The 17,014-nt window shown below is 45.5% G+C and overlaps 1 protein-coding gene across 3 annotated transcripts in view; it reads left to right on the top strand.

The window, feature by feature from the left end:
- MYO18B (myosin XVIIIB) overlaps positions 1 to 13,429 on the top strand; it is a 188,217-nt gene extending 174,788 nt beyond the window's left edge. The window contains exons 40-41 of one of the 3 annotated variants that reach the window (XM_034790788.1): positions 10,120 to 11,369; positions 13,258 to 13,429. In XM_034790788.1, coding sequence (XP_034646679.1) covers positions 10,120 to 11,368 — 1,249 coding nt within the window. In that variant the 3' untranslated portion in view covers position 11,369; positions 13,258 to 13,429. Of the gene's footprint in view, positions 1 to 2,075; positions 3,088 to 10,119; positions 11,681 to 13,257 lie in introns of those variants that run through there. The other 2 variants (XM_034790789.1, XM_034790790.1) reach the window with 2 other exon arrangements.
- The last annotated feature ends 3,585 nt before the right edge of the window (positions 13,430 to 17,014 follow it).

Genomic DNA, 17,014 nt, shown 5'->3' with positions numbered 1-17,014 from the left:
AATGATTGTTGTCAGTTTCAGTGGCGGGGGAGATGCTGCCCCTGGCAGCTCCAGTTTCTGTGTTTATTTCCCCCCCCCCCTTCCAGCTTTTCCCACTAAAAGAAAAAGTCTAACGACATATTTTGTCAGCAATTCACAGAAATTCTGTTGACAAACAGTAGATGGAGTGGTCAAAAAATCCCATTGCTATGGGGCACTAGGACCCAGAATTGCATAGCGTAGGAATTGCCATTCCGAACTGGGCAAATGATCCGTCTTTGTTGGCGTCCTGGCCAGTAGGAGATAACAAAGTGCACATCTGTCCACTTTGGGATTTGCCCTGGAGAATGCTCTGCTGACCCCAGACAAGGAGTGGTTGGCTTGTGCCATAAGGCATAAGATTTTATAATAGTTATACATTTTTTATTCTAGCTATTGTAACTGGGGATGATTTTATTATCCATATAAATGTCTATGTCTATACGCAAAAAGAACAGGAGTACTTGTGGCACCTTAGAGACTAACACATTTATTAGAGCATAAGCTTTCGTGGACTACAGCCCACTTCTTCGGAAAGCTTATGCTCTAATAAATGTGTTAGTCTCTAAGGTGCCACAAGTACTCCTGTTCTTTTTGCAGATACAGACGAACACGGCTGCTACTCTGAAATATGTCTATACGGAATTCTACAATTCAGAATCCTACTACTCAGTTTCAGTGGTATCTTGTGGCAATGAGTTCCACTGGTTGATAAAAGAGACCATTTCGTATACAACACAGTGTTATCTGAGTCACCTTTCAATTCTGCTGAACATCCCTTTGTTCTGGTACTGTGAGAGAGGCTGAATAGGGGCACTCGATCTGCTCGCAGTGTGTATATACCTCCATCATGTCAGCTCCCGGCCTTGGAGTGACACTGGCAGGGAAGAGGCATTCAGCCATCAGACAGTCGCTCTCTCTCACACGCGGGCTTCAGGGCAGAGTCTTATGAATGGGGCCTTGATCTTCTTCTGGAGTAGAAGGAAGGGAGACTGTTGGTGGCTCTGGATCCCATCTAGTTTAGAGCCGCTTGTTCTGAGGACCTGTGTCTGCAGCGAGGCGTGTGGAGCTGCACCCGAAGGGGTTAATTTGGACCCTAGAGCAGAGCCCAGTACATTGTTCTTTGCACATTTGGCTTCAGCCCTAGGCTGAGCCCTGTTAAGTGCTCTTGTGTTAGGTTAAACGCAGCGCTAAGAATGAAAGCCGTGTTGTTCCTCAGCAGTGACTCACAGCCGTGCGCGACGCAAGTTTCGTTCTCCCCAGCGGGGGCCGTGTTTTCTTCAGCCAGTGGGCGCGGTCACTCTGCAGGTACCTACGCACCAGTGCTGTCACTCGGCCCCCGGGTCACGTCACCTGCTCGCTGACAGGGCCTGTCTAAAGCCAGGAATCAGCCTGAGGCAGCAATAGGTCTCCGTGAGTGGTTGTGCTTGGAGGCTCCATGGGGGAGCCCCTGCTTTGCCCCTGCCCCACAGTTCAAGCTTTGGGCTCACCCCACACGATCTAGTCCAGGAATCCCAGTTCTTCTCGGAGCGCTCGTGTTGGGAGACGTTTGCAGGTCATTCTGTCTTCTTGTTACCGGCCGTCTCAAGAGGCATTTTTAGGCTCCGGGTGAAAAGCGAGCTGGCCTGAGAACAGACGGCAGGCCCCTCTGCACTACAGGACTCTGTGGTGAGCTAGCGTGAGCTGAAGAAGGGGGAACTCCAAACCACTCTGATTCAGGATAAACCACAGAGCTCGAGCAAGGGGGCCAAAGCAGGCAGGATGGAAGGGTAAGCCCTTTACGACAGCCGGCCTAGACTCCACCAAGCTTGGGAAGGACCAGTTGTACCCCATGCTGTAGGGCCTGTGTGCAGGAATGAATAGGGCAGACGGTCACAGCAGGGGAAGGTGCGCTGTGCAAGTGGCACAAGCCGATGGGTTTAAACAAAGAATGTAATTTCCACCGAGTTCTGTGCAGAGAGCTGGGAGTGCTGGGCACCGCCTCCTAGCAGGATGGCTGGGTGGTGTTTGCTTTTACTTTTCAAGCTGCCAGAATCTGCTCACTTGGCTATTTTTAGATGCCCAGGAACTGGGGGAGAAAAAGTAGAGCCATATGTCAAGAGCGCTGTTATTTGGAGAGGACAAAGCCCCAGGACTATGCCATGCTGTGAGGAGCACTGCTACAACAACTTGCAGAAAAGCTTGCAGACCTTGAGCAACCTGTTCATTTCCCATCGGAAAAGACTGGCTGGGTAGAAAATCCACATAGGTCAGCACTGTGTGCAGAGAAGACATGACACGTGTTTTCTCAATATAGTCCTTGCTGTTTCATTACTTTAGAAACTCACTTGCAGCTTAAACTGATTTCCAAGTACAGGGTGACTTGTCAAAAGTGTCACAATGGGCCGACTCAAGGGTTTGCAGAAGAAAGAGACGATGTTTGTTTCCTCGTAAATGCAGCATGATAAATCTTGAGCCCTCCTTGAGAAGAGTGTACCCTCTGCATAGACTGAAGTGCAAGGCATGACTTTGTTAATCCAGTCGGTACAAGGTCTGGTTCATTCTCTCTTCCCAGTGATCCTTAAACCAGCTACATCCTCAGTCCTCAGTGCTAATCTCCCCAGGGACAGATCTGTGAACAGTAGGTGCTACCCGTTCTCGCTCCCTTACTGGATTCCTCTTGGTCTAACCTGTTTGCTTGCAATGTCTCTGGTTCCTGATGTGACTCTGGTTTCTCCTTTTTCCTCCCTGTGACATTACCAGGGTGCAAGGTGCCTTTTACATTGCTTCACTGTGAGAGCAACCACTTCTGGTCAGCTCACACACAGCCTCTAGCTTGTAAATTACTCCCAGCTGAATTACATGAATGCTCTGTCCAGTCAGTCATGAATTACATGATACCATCAAATTCCCAGTCCTAGACTTTCCCCCAGAAATGTGTGTCTTGTACTGCCCAGCACTCTCCTTCTGGATAATACAAGCTCCTAGAAAGTCCATCATTTCATCAATGGAAAATGCTATGCACAAACCCTATTATCTCAAGTGAAGATTCCCAAACACGTCAGTCCAAACACACTTGTTTAGATGAACATTAAAACAAGTTTATTAACTACAAAAGAGATTTTAAGTGATTACAAGTAATGAGGCATAAAAGTCAGAATTGGGGTACAAAGAAAATAAAAGATAAAATGTGAAGTAATACCTAATTTAGCAAGCCAAATGAATTCAAAGCAAAGGTTTTCCTCATCACATGCTCTTTGAAGTCTTTTACTGGTTGGAAGCCTCCAAACCAGGACCCCTCAGTTAGTTCAGTGTTCTTTCAGGTGCTGTTGATGGCATGAGCAGAGAGAAAGGGAGGAGAGAGAGGTAATTTTTGTTGTGTGTTCTCTATTCTTATATCTTTTTCTCCTCTTTGAGGATTATCTCTAGCTGGAGTTCAGGTGACAGGAGGTCTGTGGGACAGGACCTCCAGCTGTTTCTTTGCCAATATTTAAATTTCTTGCTTATACCCTTCTTCCTTTCAAAGAATGCCCACTTAACTAGGTGATAGTCTACTTGGCTTTGTTGACACCCTAGCTTAGGTGTTAGTTCATCTTTTTTTCCTGAGGAACTGGTTTGTGCTCTAAACTTGGAGCATGCTACAGCAATGTTATACAGTAGAATCTTATAACTTTACATACAATGTTGATACACATATTTTATGAGGACAGTAATGTTCAGCAGATTATGAGTTTTCAAATGATACATCACAAGGCATGCTTTGTACAAAATTTCTCATAGTCCTGTAAAAAGGGTGAACATAAGAGTATAGCCTGTCACACCCTCCCAAAGCCCATTGCATGTATTTGCAGCTGGGTTTTCTTTGGAGGTGTTTGCACAGGATTACTTCACTTCTGTTGACTGAGGGCACATGTTGTTATAAAGTTCTGCAGGACAAGACACAGAGTGACTGTTGCTGCCCTCGGATAACAGTACAGAAGCAGGGTGCATAGGTTTGCTCCGGGTGCAATAACCTGACAGACTCTGAAATACAGACAGACCACTCCTCTTCCACACAGAGCAGTTAATTTGGGAGACATGTTCCTGTCTGTGCTAGAAGAATGATTTCCCTTCATTTTAGTGTGTGTGAAATCCAGACTCCTTTCTGAGAGTGCTTTGGAGGAACGGGAAGAAGCTGAGCATGTCCGCCCCATGGTAAGGAGCAGGGAAGAGACAGGAAACAGGGCCCTGTTGTGCTCTGGGAGGAGTGGAAATGCTGTTAAAAAGGCTGGAATGATGCAATTCTGCCCTTCTCACTCACACGGCTGTTGTGACTACATTGTTGCTTGTGTCCAAACTCAGAAAACAAGCCTGGAGCCATAGGTCAGATGCTGACTGCTGGCTATAACAGAATGGCAGAGGGGAAGGCTAGCTTAGTTGCCTAATACTTCCCACAGGTTTCGGGCAGCTGTTACTAGTCTGGAATGAAATTCACCCCAGCAGAACAGGTCAGGCATGAGGCCTAGGCACTGCTTAAGGTTGAAGTGGGGCATTGGCTGCAGAGGTGGATTTCACTCTTGCTCGTTAGGGCACAGTGCTGAAACTGTTCTTTCCAGGCAGTTTTGGTTTACGCCGAGCTTAGACTACAGCACTTGCTATCACGAAGATCGCAGCCCAGAGACGTCAAGCCCGTCTTCGTTTGGAGATGCAGAACTCAGAATTCGCTCTCTATCCCTGCACCCCCTGAATCCCGTTTACGGCTCTGTGCTGCTCTCACCCACAACACTTATTAAGATGTACAACGGCAACTGATTGAGCCTCAGATCTCTTAACTCATCCCATCACCCTTCTGGATGGCGTCAAGTAGTGATTATCACTGAATGTTAGTAGGTTTTAGCTTAACCTCAGATGACACAAACCCCAGAGCAGAAATATTTATATTCTATATTATTGGCAGTTAAGGTTAGTGGAGCAACAAATGCTCAGATTGGTTTCCCTATCCGTTGTGCTCTGTGGAATGCCTACAGAGAGCAACAGGTTTTTCCTCAAAGGGTGCAGATTAGTAGGATTTGTAACTATTTTATTAGTGTGATGATAGGATGGGATTGCTTGTGATAAGGGGCAGGGCTCAGCAGCCCTTGGGTTCACTTCCGGGTTCTGTTTTATGCTCCTAAAATCTCATGCTTCAGAGTTTCAGCTGGCCACCTGCAGGGGTCAGGAAGGGACTTCCCCTCCCCGACCCCCATCAGGGATGGCCACAGCTGGTGATGGGATATTGGGTAGGGCAGACCAGGGCTCTGAGGTGGCACGGAGCATTCTCTCTCTTAGGTGGTTGGCTGGCTGGCTTGCCACATGTGGGGTCACAAAGAAATTTTGTCCCAGGTCAACTGGCAGTGACCTTGGGGGTTATTTTGGATATATATATATATATATATTGCTTTCCTCTGTAGCATGTGGGTGCAAGTCACTTGCCAGGATTCTCTGGGTCTATCTCACTTAATCATTTCCCTGCCATTAGAGGGGCCTCAGACACTAGACCTCCTATTTTCTGCCCATGGCACATAAAAATCTAATCTGGTCTGTAATACTTCGGTCTAATTTTGGTTCCTGGGTTTAGTACATGAATGCTGGGTGGTAGTGGTGGCCTGTGAGATGCAGGAGGCTAGACTAGATGATCTGGCAGTTCCTTCTAGCCTTAAACCCTGTGACCCTAATTGGGAGACATTAACAGCTGGATTCTCTGCTTTTTCGGTATGATTAAGGCCCTACTTGACTTGCAGGATGATTGTCAAAAAATTGCGGGTGAGTGGCGGACAAGCCATGGAAAATTGCAGGCAAGTAATAATGGACCTTTTTATTTGCAGCAATAAAGTCTGTTATTACTTTTTCATGATTTTCCACTGTTGGCCGCCCAGGGCTGAGAGCAGGGGCCAACGGCTCTCAGCTCTAGGGTGGCCGGGGTTCCCACTTTCAGCCCCACACACAACGGGGTTACTGCTGAAAAAATTGTGGTGAAAGCCTAATATTGCAGAATCCACAATTTTCACAATATTGCAAGTTAAGTAGGACCTTAGGTATGATTTCATTTCTTCTCCTTAATAAAAAAAAAAAAAAAAGGAAAGCAGCAGCTAATGTTGCACATGAACCAAATAAGAAGATCTCTCACAGTTGCTCTTTGGACAAGGTCTAAAAGCAGAATGGTTCCTCTTGATTGAATTTTATAATAGCACAGCTAGCGAAAACAATAAACAAGTGAGCGGTTCATTAAGTTTCAGGCTCCAAACACTTTCATAAGATAATGTGTCTGCTGCATGGAACGGAGCAGTGACTATCCGATTCTAACCCAGTGATGTTCACAGGCGGTTAGAGTTTCTTGCCTCTTTCGTGCAGTTTTATCTAAGCCTTGAAAACCAGAAGGAAAAGTGAAGCTGCTGAATGAAAAGCCGGCTGTTTAAATGATGAAATCCAGCGGCTCTGCAATTTACAACGTTGCTTGGAATCATAGACACGGACAGGGGCAATTCCCATGGAAATCCTCTTGGGAGGATTACACCAGCTTTTCTGGAGGATACGATTTCGGATTCCAAGAGATGATGTGAATGGTTTGGGACCTGCCATGACTCAGCTGTAAGTGAAAATTGCACGAAAGCCAGGGCTACAGCAATAGTATGCTAGTTTAGTCGTCACATTCCCCAGATTTGTATTGTATGCTAGTAACATTGAAGTGATTATGGCTCAATTCGTTTACTGCGGGAAAGTCCAGCAGCTTGGGCCCATTCCGGGTGAAGGCAGAGCTGCGTTTCTATCTGACTCGTGGCTACCCCTCTCCATCACCTGCTAGCCCCAGGGGTCAGGAAGAGTTCTTGGGGCCTAATCCATGGCTCACCGACGTCAATAGGAGACTGTCCGTTGACCCAAAGAGCTGGTGGAGTGAGACCACGAGATGCTCACGAACCGGTCGGAGGGGTGGGGAGGCCAGTGCATTTGGACAGGTGCTCCCATTGTAGGAGCCGCTCCCTTCACTCCGCAGTTTGCTCAGGCCTCCTCCTGCTGCAGAACCTCGGTGCCCCTTGTCTCACGTTGCTGGCTTTGGGAAACCACAGGCCCACAACTGCATGGAGTTGTTGCTGCAGCAGTTGTTGTACAGAGACTCAGCCCTCCCCCACCCCGGGATTTTGTTTATTGATGTCACGCAATAAGGAAAGCAGCTCGAATGCTCCCTTATCCTGGCACTTCTTCAGTTGCTTTTGGAGCCAGTTTGTTATCAACTTGTCTCAACATTTAAATTGCTTTATGGTCAGTAGAGCCAGGTCTCAAGTTGCCTGGCATTGTCTCTGCGATCATTCACTACCATAATGTTACCATAGCAACTAGAATGCTCCCCTAGTCAGGATGGTTTATTATTGTCAAGGTAAAACTCCACTAGTGGTTTTGAAAACCTCAGCCCTTCCATCACACACGGGTATTTATTTATATTTAGGTTCCTCTGGTTTAATCGATTATCCGCACATTTTCTTCTTTTTGTTGTTAGACAAATTCAAAACCAAGAAGCTTTTTCATTATAGAAAATGATAGGTCCCAACTGATGATGTCTGACTGCAGTGACGCAGTACAAAATATACTTTTGTGTTAGAAAATTCTAGGCTTCCTTTACAGCAGTGTCTCCAGCTTCAAAACACTGGAAAAAAATCTTTACAGGCAAATACATTTTGACAAACTCCATTTCTAATTTCGCAGGCAAGAATCTGAGGGAGAGCACCCTATAGATTGTTACTTGATATTATTGATCCAAAATTATATACCATGAAGAAACATACAACAACGTCTCAAACTGTCAGTCATGCTGCATACAAGAAACAAAGCGAACTCCCCCTTTCAGATATTGTTAAAATTAAATAGGGGGGGGGGAATGTGTTTTCAGGCCTTCAGATGAATGTGTGCAATCTTTTTTGAAGAATTTCACCCAGAGTTTTGTGGCACAAAGGGTAACAATGATTGCAATCAATTTTTGCAGCCTTTCTGCAGCAAACAAGAGAGGAAGGAGTGTGTGTGGTGGTGTGGGGGGGTGGTTTTGCTTCTTAAACTAATTGCCTTTTTATAGTTGTTTTGCATCCTGGGCATTTCTGGAGTTATGCTACAGCCTGTTCTGCTAAGGCAAAGGCCCACCAGCTCAAAAAGGACTTTTTTACAACTAATTTGAAATGGTGGCTGGGCCATACCCTCACAGCCTACACGTCCGTGAGATCCCACAGCCAAAAGGAAGGTTCATAACCTCACCAGGCACAAATGGGATAAAGCTTTCCTGGTCTGTGGTGTTGTAACGTGGTCCAAGAGCACCTGCGGATCCTTCCTGACTCCCAGATTGGGAACACGAGTCACAAGGGGTGGGCACAAACCCTCAGGTAAAGCTAGGGCAAGAATAGGTTCTTCATCATCCAGTCACTTCCCCCAGCCTACCAGCCTCATCTCATTCTTATCTGGATTGAGCCGCCAGCAGTTCACTCATCTACACACCTCATCAGCCTCCTCACCCACCCTTCCAACAGCCCCAGACACCCATCGAACCGGCAGGGAGGCAAGATGGGTCTCCGCAGAGCACCACATTATAGTAAAAGCTCCCTCCTCGTACCGCCTCCTCACCACACTCAGCCAGGAAAGAGCAGACATAACAATATCCGCATGGGCACTCGATCCTCTTTCATCACTGAGAGGAGATCGCTGGACTCAGGGCTGTACCCAAATGGCCCAGAGTCAAAGAGACACGTAGTGGCGACTGGGCTCCCAGGGAGTTCTCTCGCTCTCACCTTCCGTAGGATCCTAACCCAGAAATGCTGGTTGACAGCTAGCCAGGCTGTCAGTGTCAAGCCTTGGTTTTTTGAGCTGCTCCTTTCAGAGGAGTTGGCATCTGCCATCCCTAGTGCAGGCACGGAGAATCTCCACTGACTTTGCCGATAGCCTTTCTCAATGAGCCATGGCACCTTGTTACTGCATTTCCTCCTGCTCAGTATGTCTGCCCTTAAAAAATAAAAGCTCCAGCGTCAACAACAATAATGTTCCATTCAAATACTTGTGATACTGTTTACCAAAAGAGAATGTGTCCTTGTTAAGAGAATGGTAGGGAATTCTAAAGACACATTGAATTCCTTTTCTAGTGAAAGCTACAAGCTTTAAGAGCACCATCCCATTAATAATAGCTCCGACAACGATAGCTATCGGGTGACAGGGATTAATTAGCAGAGCCTGCATCACTCCTTTAATTAAAAATCAGCATTTGTGGTTGTTTGCAGAAGGAATTCCCATACCCCCTCCACCCCCGCCCCTCAGGTCTCTGCAGCACCTTCTGCCAGCACTGCTCAAGTCTTCCATTTGCTGGTGAATGGATTCTCCCCAAATTGCACTGATTTTACAAGGGCAATAGATGACGTTCGATAAAGCCAAGGTTAACTAGCTCCACTTGCTTTGCTCTTTCATTGGAGTCTAATTGGACATCACAGCTAGGTTCCTATTTCCTGGGAGCAGGTTTTGGTTTTGGCCTGTGTTCCATTCTAAAAAGCTGTTTTCAGAAAGGCAAATCCTGAAATACCCCCGAATGGAAGGAGTTTGGCCCGTGGTGTGTGCTGTTCATATCCAGCCCACAGCCAGGCATTTATTTTGCTCTTTTAGTTTATAATTAGTTCCTCCTACCAAAGGGAGCACTGGAGAGTAGCATTGGGATAGTGTGCTATAATTCAGCTTCATGAAGATTCAGTGTATCATCTTTGGGTAGTGACAGAAATCAAATAAATCCCATGTATTGATAAAATCTATTGAGAAAGCAACCCATTTTGAGGCATGTCTTGGTATGTCAGATTGGTGAAGTACAGTGTCTGTGATGTGATCTACCTTGAGTCATGCATTTTAGCTTCTCTAGTTTACTCAGAGACATTTACGTTGAGTTCAGTTATGCTCAAAAGTGTCATTTAATGAAACAGCTAGAGTTCATTTACCTGAAATAAGCAATTCCTATTTAGAGGCAATGGTTCAAGTGAGACTAGAAGGTAAGAACAGATTTCTGGATACCAGGACATGGCCTTTCTGACTGACGTTGCGGCTACATCAAGTCAGGTAACAAACTAAAATGTATCTCTTTCTGTTGTTGCTTAGGATGAACAAAGAAATCAAAGATCAAGAAATGAACCGACCAGCTTCTGCACTGAGTGCTCGGAGAGGGGAATACGGAAGACCTATGGGTGAGGCAGATTTTGGCAAGGATGTGAGCCATCTAGTTGGCGCTCAAAGATGGGAATTTGGAAGAATTGCATATAAGGAGATGGACAGTCAGAAAAAAGCTATGGATAAATTAGGAGCTATATCTCCATCTGTGATGAGAAGGAGGTCATCTCCTACAGCAGAAGAGACGTTTCCAAGCTCTTCATCTGCACTTTCTGAATATGTTGAAGAGCTGAGGAGGAAAAGGGCAACAGACAAAGTGCAGGGAACATTAGGGTTAAATGACACCTCTCCCCTGCCAATCTACCAAACAACTGGTGCCTCCTCCCTGAGAAGATGCAGGACTTTCAAAGAGGATGATGAGTTCCCAATAAAGTTTGGAGTCCATGAACGTACAGAAAGTGAAGGAGTGCCTGCAGGAGCTAGCCTAGTGCGTTCATCCAGTTTAAAATGCATATCATCTGAGAACACAGAGCCGGCGCGTTCCTCAGCTCTCCGAAGAATATCGAAGTTTGGCTCCTGTGACTCACTCTTACAAAATATTGATAATTCCTGCTTGACGCTGAGTTCACCAGCTGTGGGAGCAGATGCGTTCAATCCATCGAGACTTAAGCCATGGAGAAGTTACCTTGAGCCATCATTAGATGACACAGCCAGTGCTGATCTGGGGAAAGATTCTCTGGTATTTCAGAGTAAGCAATTCAGTGATGTTATGGCTGAAGGAAAGGAAAGCGATCCGTTCACTTGGAAAATACCAACTCTCAACTATGAAAGGAGAACAAATGTTGATTTTGATGACTTCCTTCCAGCAATTCGAAAATCCCAGTCAACAAGCAGTTTGTCCAGACCTGTCAAAGACAGGAGAGAAGGCCAGAGGCCAATGAGTGTTCATTTTGAAGACCAGAATTCGGCAGACAGCACTTTTTTGTCTGAAATAAAGACCATTTCAAAGGCCAAAGAGGACGCTGGAAACCTCTCCGACTCATCTTCATCCTCTGGCTCGATCGTTTCTTTTAAAAGTGCTGACAGCGTCAAGAGCCGACCAAAGATTCAAAGACCAGAAGGTGAAGGATGTGCCGGAAAACTGATCATTGAAGGTGCTAAAGATGAAAGGCGATGGGAGGCAGAAGGGAAAGAAGATGATGTAAATAGCATTATGATGAAATATCTAGGAAAAGATTAAGGTAAACTTGCCGATATACTCACCACGACCCGTCTGTACGGTTCACTTAGGCCGGCTGTTATAGGTTTGCTCTTTGTGCCACTGAGCTAGAGGCTCTGCCAGCATTTCCACTACAAATTCTTCTCTCCTGAGGCTTCTGGTCTGGAATAGCCTAATCCTGGCTAAGAAGCCAAACTCTGACCAGAATCTACCCTTTTACTTGGCTTTATTGATAAATAGTATTAACCTAATGAATAATCATCCCTTGGCAGTCCCTCCCTACCAAATTAGGGCTACGTTCTGGCCAGAGCAGAAGTAGCCCCAAAACAGCCTCCCCCATGTGCTGCTGCTGCTCCCGGGGCCGGTGTGCAGAAGGGAGGGACCAAGGCCCCCCTCCCGCAACCCCATTTGCGGGGCGTGGAGAGAGCAGGCTGGGCAGCTGCCCTGCGCACACGGAGTGCCGTTGTGCTTGGCCCTGACGCAGGCTGTACAAGGGATAAAGGGAGGCTCCTTGCCCTTTCCTGAGCCGCGTACAGCATACAGACCAGGCAGGATCTGGTCCCAAGCGAGCAGTTTAAGAACCCGGCCAGAGGAGGAAGTGACGGCTCTGACAGCATTAGATACAGGGAGCCCAATTCCCCATTGACACCCGCGCACGGTGGGCATGAAGCACCATTTGGAGCTAGCTGTGTTTTACACCCACTTTGCACTGCTGTCAGTGATGGGAGAGCAAGGGAGTCTCTTCCGAACAGACTGCTTTGAGCCTCGCCTAGCCCCTCGCCCTTACCTATTCACTGGAATGGCCTCACCTAGCTCTTCTCGCATTGAATTACATCGAGTGGCTCTGGAACGTTTTGAAACCGCATCTCTACTAGTTTATTAATCTAAAACATTGATGAGCCTGGGCCCCGAAACTCTCCCCTCCAGAGAAGGTAGGTTTTGCTTCTAGTCACTCTCACATCCTGTAGTCAGCGTTTGATTCTGACAAGCAGTTGGATACAATTCTCCTGCTGCCTTTGATGCTTCCAGAATTAAGATTTATTACTACAATCCAGGTTTGAAAGCAAACTCCCTAATGAATGCATCATAACCGGAACTGTGTTTAAAATAGATTAGAAAAATGTTTTGTAAAAATGCAGCCTTTAGACAAACTTATTGGATGTCAAGCTGTGACCAAATCTGCTAAACCAACACAGGAGCAGAGGACGCCTTAATAAAATATTTCTTTATGGGAAGCTGCATTTGCATAATAAGATGTCCCACTTTCTCCCAGACCTCATTTTAATAAAGTAAGTGGCGTGTATAAACTATAAAGCCCAGTGACATCAACCAGCCGAAAAAGCATGCCCTTTGCTCGGAAATGAGAGTAGGAGTGCCCAAAAGGAGAAATGTCACTGACCTGAACAAGCCCTCGATGCTGTGAGCTAGCACAGAAAGGACAGATATTTGTTTGCATTAAGAAACTCTGTAGAATAACCAGTGAGTGGCTCTCAGGATTGGCAGCCCCAGGCGGGAGTCAGCCTCTCCGAACACAATGTGGCATCAGTAGCTGCACTTAGAATTTCCGCTGGTAGTTTGAGACTTGTTCTGTCCTGAGTTCCACGGTATGAACCATGTCACTGAACATGCCTCCTCATACATCTTTTTCATTTTGTAGTTTCCAGAAGTTGAGGCCTTATTTAAAGCATTAATAATTTCGTGGTTATTAGAACATAGATACATAGGTGGCTATCATTGGTTCCTTCTTGTCTGGAGCATGCTATGCTTTCTGACCAAAAGACAGTGATACGAGAGAGAGATTCGATGTACACTATCATGGGAAGCTGTGTTCTGACCTCTGCTTGCTTTATACAAAATAAAATATTTGCTTCTTTGACTTAAGCCTCTTCTCTTCTTTCCTTTCCTTGCAGTGAGAACAGGCAGCTGAAAACAAAATGCATGTATTGAAAAGTTCACCACTACGTAAGTGCAGCCCACTGCCGCGGGGAGGTTTAGGAGACATTTCTCAGTGTATACACACTCCCTAGAGTCATCTGCACTTAAGTCTTAATAAACAAAGTTCTTGGCAATTTTTACTTCAAATAGATTTGTGCTTTGTCATTGGATCTGTGCATTCTAATAATCCCACTCAAAATTCTAGCTTCCCAGGAAAGGGCAAAACTTCCAGGGTTTATTTTACTAGGTGTTTGTAGCAAAACTGTGAAGCTCTTCAGAAAATGTCTTTCACTGCCAATGTCTAAGACACTTTTTCAATCTGCTGGCACGTTGACTGGCTCTTGTAAGGTTGAATGAGGTGGGTGTTATAACTCATTTGCTAAATACTTTTTGGCATGACCAGAAATTTTGCACTTAGGCAATTTTCAGCATTTCAGCCTTTAGAATTCCTCACACTCCTTTTCTGCTGCATTTTTAGTTTAAATTAAACCTTTGTAGCAAGAAGCATTTTCTTTTTCACAGACGACTGCAAAACTTTCATATTAGGGTTCATGTAAGCAGTTACACAAAAATGTTTACAATATACACAAAAGTAGGTAAACTTTTCCACCTCCTCGCCAGCTTTGTGCAGTCCTTAGCACCGCCGCCCTGCCGGCAGAGAGCACTTGATATTTTCATGTTTCCTCATGCCTGTGTCTGGGCCCATGGTAACTTTTCCTGAGTTCTGGTGCATTTTTCTAAAGCAAATAATGGAAGAATTGTGCAGTGGCATAGATTACCTCTGATTACTACCACACAATTTTAACATACCTGGTTAATGGCCCCACCGTTATTGGAAGCAAAACCAATCCACTGTGTAGGTTTTCCACTTATAAAAATGATCTAAATGAGATATTTACCATTGACCTTCCAAAGTGGCTCTAAAGAAGCTCATCTGTAAGGGCTGAAGTGTCATGGGCTCATCTCTAACTGTGAGGTTTAGTGGACCCTGGGGCTTATTTTAACCTGTGCTTTATGTGCTACAAGCTTTGTGAATGCGCTGACTAGCATGGCTTGTGTCTTGATGGCAATTCCGCTGTTTGGCAAACTCCTCCTCGCTCGGTGAGAGCAGCCCCATTCATGATGCACCCCGAGGTATTTGTGGGAATGTCAGTTTGTCACCACCACTGATTGGAGAAGAATCGTGTCTTTCTGTCTTGCTCTCTAGAGGAGAATGAATGCCTGGCTGATTTTATACTTATCAAGTAAGAATATTATTAGAGTCAGATTGAACAAATAACCATACGGGGAGCATCCCGCAGCGGGTGTAGGAATATACTCCCCCCTTCGCCATTCTGCACACAGCCTTGTGGGTAGTACATGAAGGTGTGAAAGGGAAAGGCCAGCAAAACTCATGTGTTAGAGCAAAGAACATAGATGCACAAGCACGTTTCCCTGGTGAAAGGCCGGTGCTAGTAGCCCCTCCAGGCCAAGGCCGGTGGATGCTCAGTGTGGGGTTCATGGTGCAATACCGAAACATTCCTTGCCAGCTCACCCCCATCATGGCGCTGCACCTACTTTGGACACAAGCTGGACAGCAATCCTATGCTGTCACTTTCTAGCAGTCTGCTTTTTAATGACTTTGGCAGCTGGCCCGGCTCGTTTCTGGGCACAGCTTGATTCCCAGTCCCGATCCCATGGTTGTGGGAGGGAGTTGAGTTCAGAGGGTGACCTCGTTGGACACTTTGCCTTTAGTGGAAGTATCTGATTTGAAATGCATGGGATTTGCACAGGCTGCCTGGGACGGTCAAGGACTGCAAAGGAACATTGCAACCAAGCCACCTGCCAGCATTGCTTGTTCCATTCACAGTCGCTATTATCCCTTGTTTAGAATCGCAGCTCCGCAGGGCAGGAACCATATCTCTTCCTTTGTCTTATTCAAACCCAGGCACGTTTTCAGTGTTTAGCCAAGGATCAACAGTAAGAATAACATTAAACTCCAGCACGGCCAGGGTGTAGGCGCTATTATATACTCCGATATTACTACTAGTGAGAACTTTCCACATTCACAGTGCTCTCCAAACGTTAACAAGCTCTTACCACGCCCCTGGGAGTTGGGGTAAGTAGGTATCATTGCCTCTGCCATTAGGATGATTTCAGGTTGTGGAACAGTTTATTGGGCACGTATGTTACCTTCGGAAAAAAGGATCCTGCTTTCAAAGCCAAAATGTATTCAAAGTGTTCCTTGTGGAGTTCTTCATTAAAAGGGTTTTTATGGGCATATGAAATTCCTCTGGTGTTCTCAGTGCAATACCATTAAGAAATCATGGCTTTTTTTTAAGATCCTTTTCCCCTTAAAATTGACAAAATGGATCACCACAATACACTGCACACTCATTATAGCCTTTGCAATCTCTGAAATGGAACCATGTCTTTTTTCAGTTCTCACTCTATAAAGAAAAGAAAGAAGCAAATGAAATATGATTTTAAAAAAACTCAGTCCCTCCTTCTTCTCTTCATTCATATATTACAAAAAAAATCACAGATTGTGCATTTCAGAACAGAGAAATCTTTGTAGCCTATCCTTCAAACCAGCCTGAACGTTTGTGCAGCTTTTATAGCTAATAGCTCTCTGGGAAGAAAAAAAAAAACACAACAGGACAGAATAGACTGAACATGTCAAGATCCCTGTGTTTGCCTGGGACTTTTGCCTAATGAAATTCAGCATCTGCATAAAATTTATGAGGAGAGGAAGTTCTCATGCAATTTTTCAGTGCAAATTAGATTAAGTTGCTCCCACTTTTTCACACATGCCTGCACATATTGGACTATGCAACAGAGTTCCCTGGTGCGAGGGACGGTTGTATACACCCAAAAGGAAGAACGGAGGCTGAAGCAATGGAGTTGGCTGCAGTACATCATTCTAGGGAGTTATTGAGGTAGCATTCTGAAAGGAGAGGCTGCGAGATCCATGGCAGGACAAACATACGACCTTGGTGGCAGTACAGCGTGGACCAGCCCACCATTATGATGATGTTGGGTTTTTGTTTGGTTGTTTTTTCTGTCTCCAATGCATTCACCAAGGATCAAACAGCTTTCCTGCCTGTATTTTGAGTTCTGCCACATGTTTATTATGGCTGCAGTCAAGAGCAGAGCTTGGTGATTCTGCCTTCACAAACTATCCATGGAGTTGCAGTTGGATAAGGTATTATATTTCCACTTAGTGTTGCACTGCACTGTTACCTGCTACTGAATTCCCCCACTCCACCCCAGAGGCTGCTGCATTTCAGGGGCAAGGAAAATATCTCTCTTACCTATCACATGGTGTACTGTGATGTCTAATTAGTTAATGTCTGCACAGAGCATCGAATGAAAGGTGCTATCAAAGTGCAGAGATCTCAAAGTATTAGATTATTAGTATTGGTTGGAACCCATTGGCCCATTCATGTAGGGTACCATAACATTCACGTAAGAGCATGGCGAATGGCCAAATGTACGGCTCACTTTGCCCAATCTATTCTCATGTTCAATCTTAGCACCTATTCAGTCCTTCATCACAACTGAAAGAAGATGAGCCTCAGGCCAGCCCCCACATTTCTCCCATACATTATGTACAAGGAATATCCCAACATGTTATAATGAACCTTATAAATAACGCTGAGAAGAGGCTCTGCATAGTCATATACTGCCCACGTCACTGCTTTTTGTCATCATAGGACCCTGTGAGAAACTACTTTAGCTTGTCACCACAGT

This window comes from Trachemys scripta, chromosome 15, assembly GCF_013100865.1.
Source record: "Trachemys scripta elegans isolate TJP31775 chromosome 15, CAS_Tse_1.0, whole genome shotgun sequence".
Classification (NCBI taxonomy): domain Eukaryota; kingdom Metazoa; phylum Chordata; order Testudines; family Emydidae; genus Trachemys; species Trachemys scripta.
This window is presented reverse-complemented; position numbering and strand designations above follow the sequence as displayed.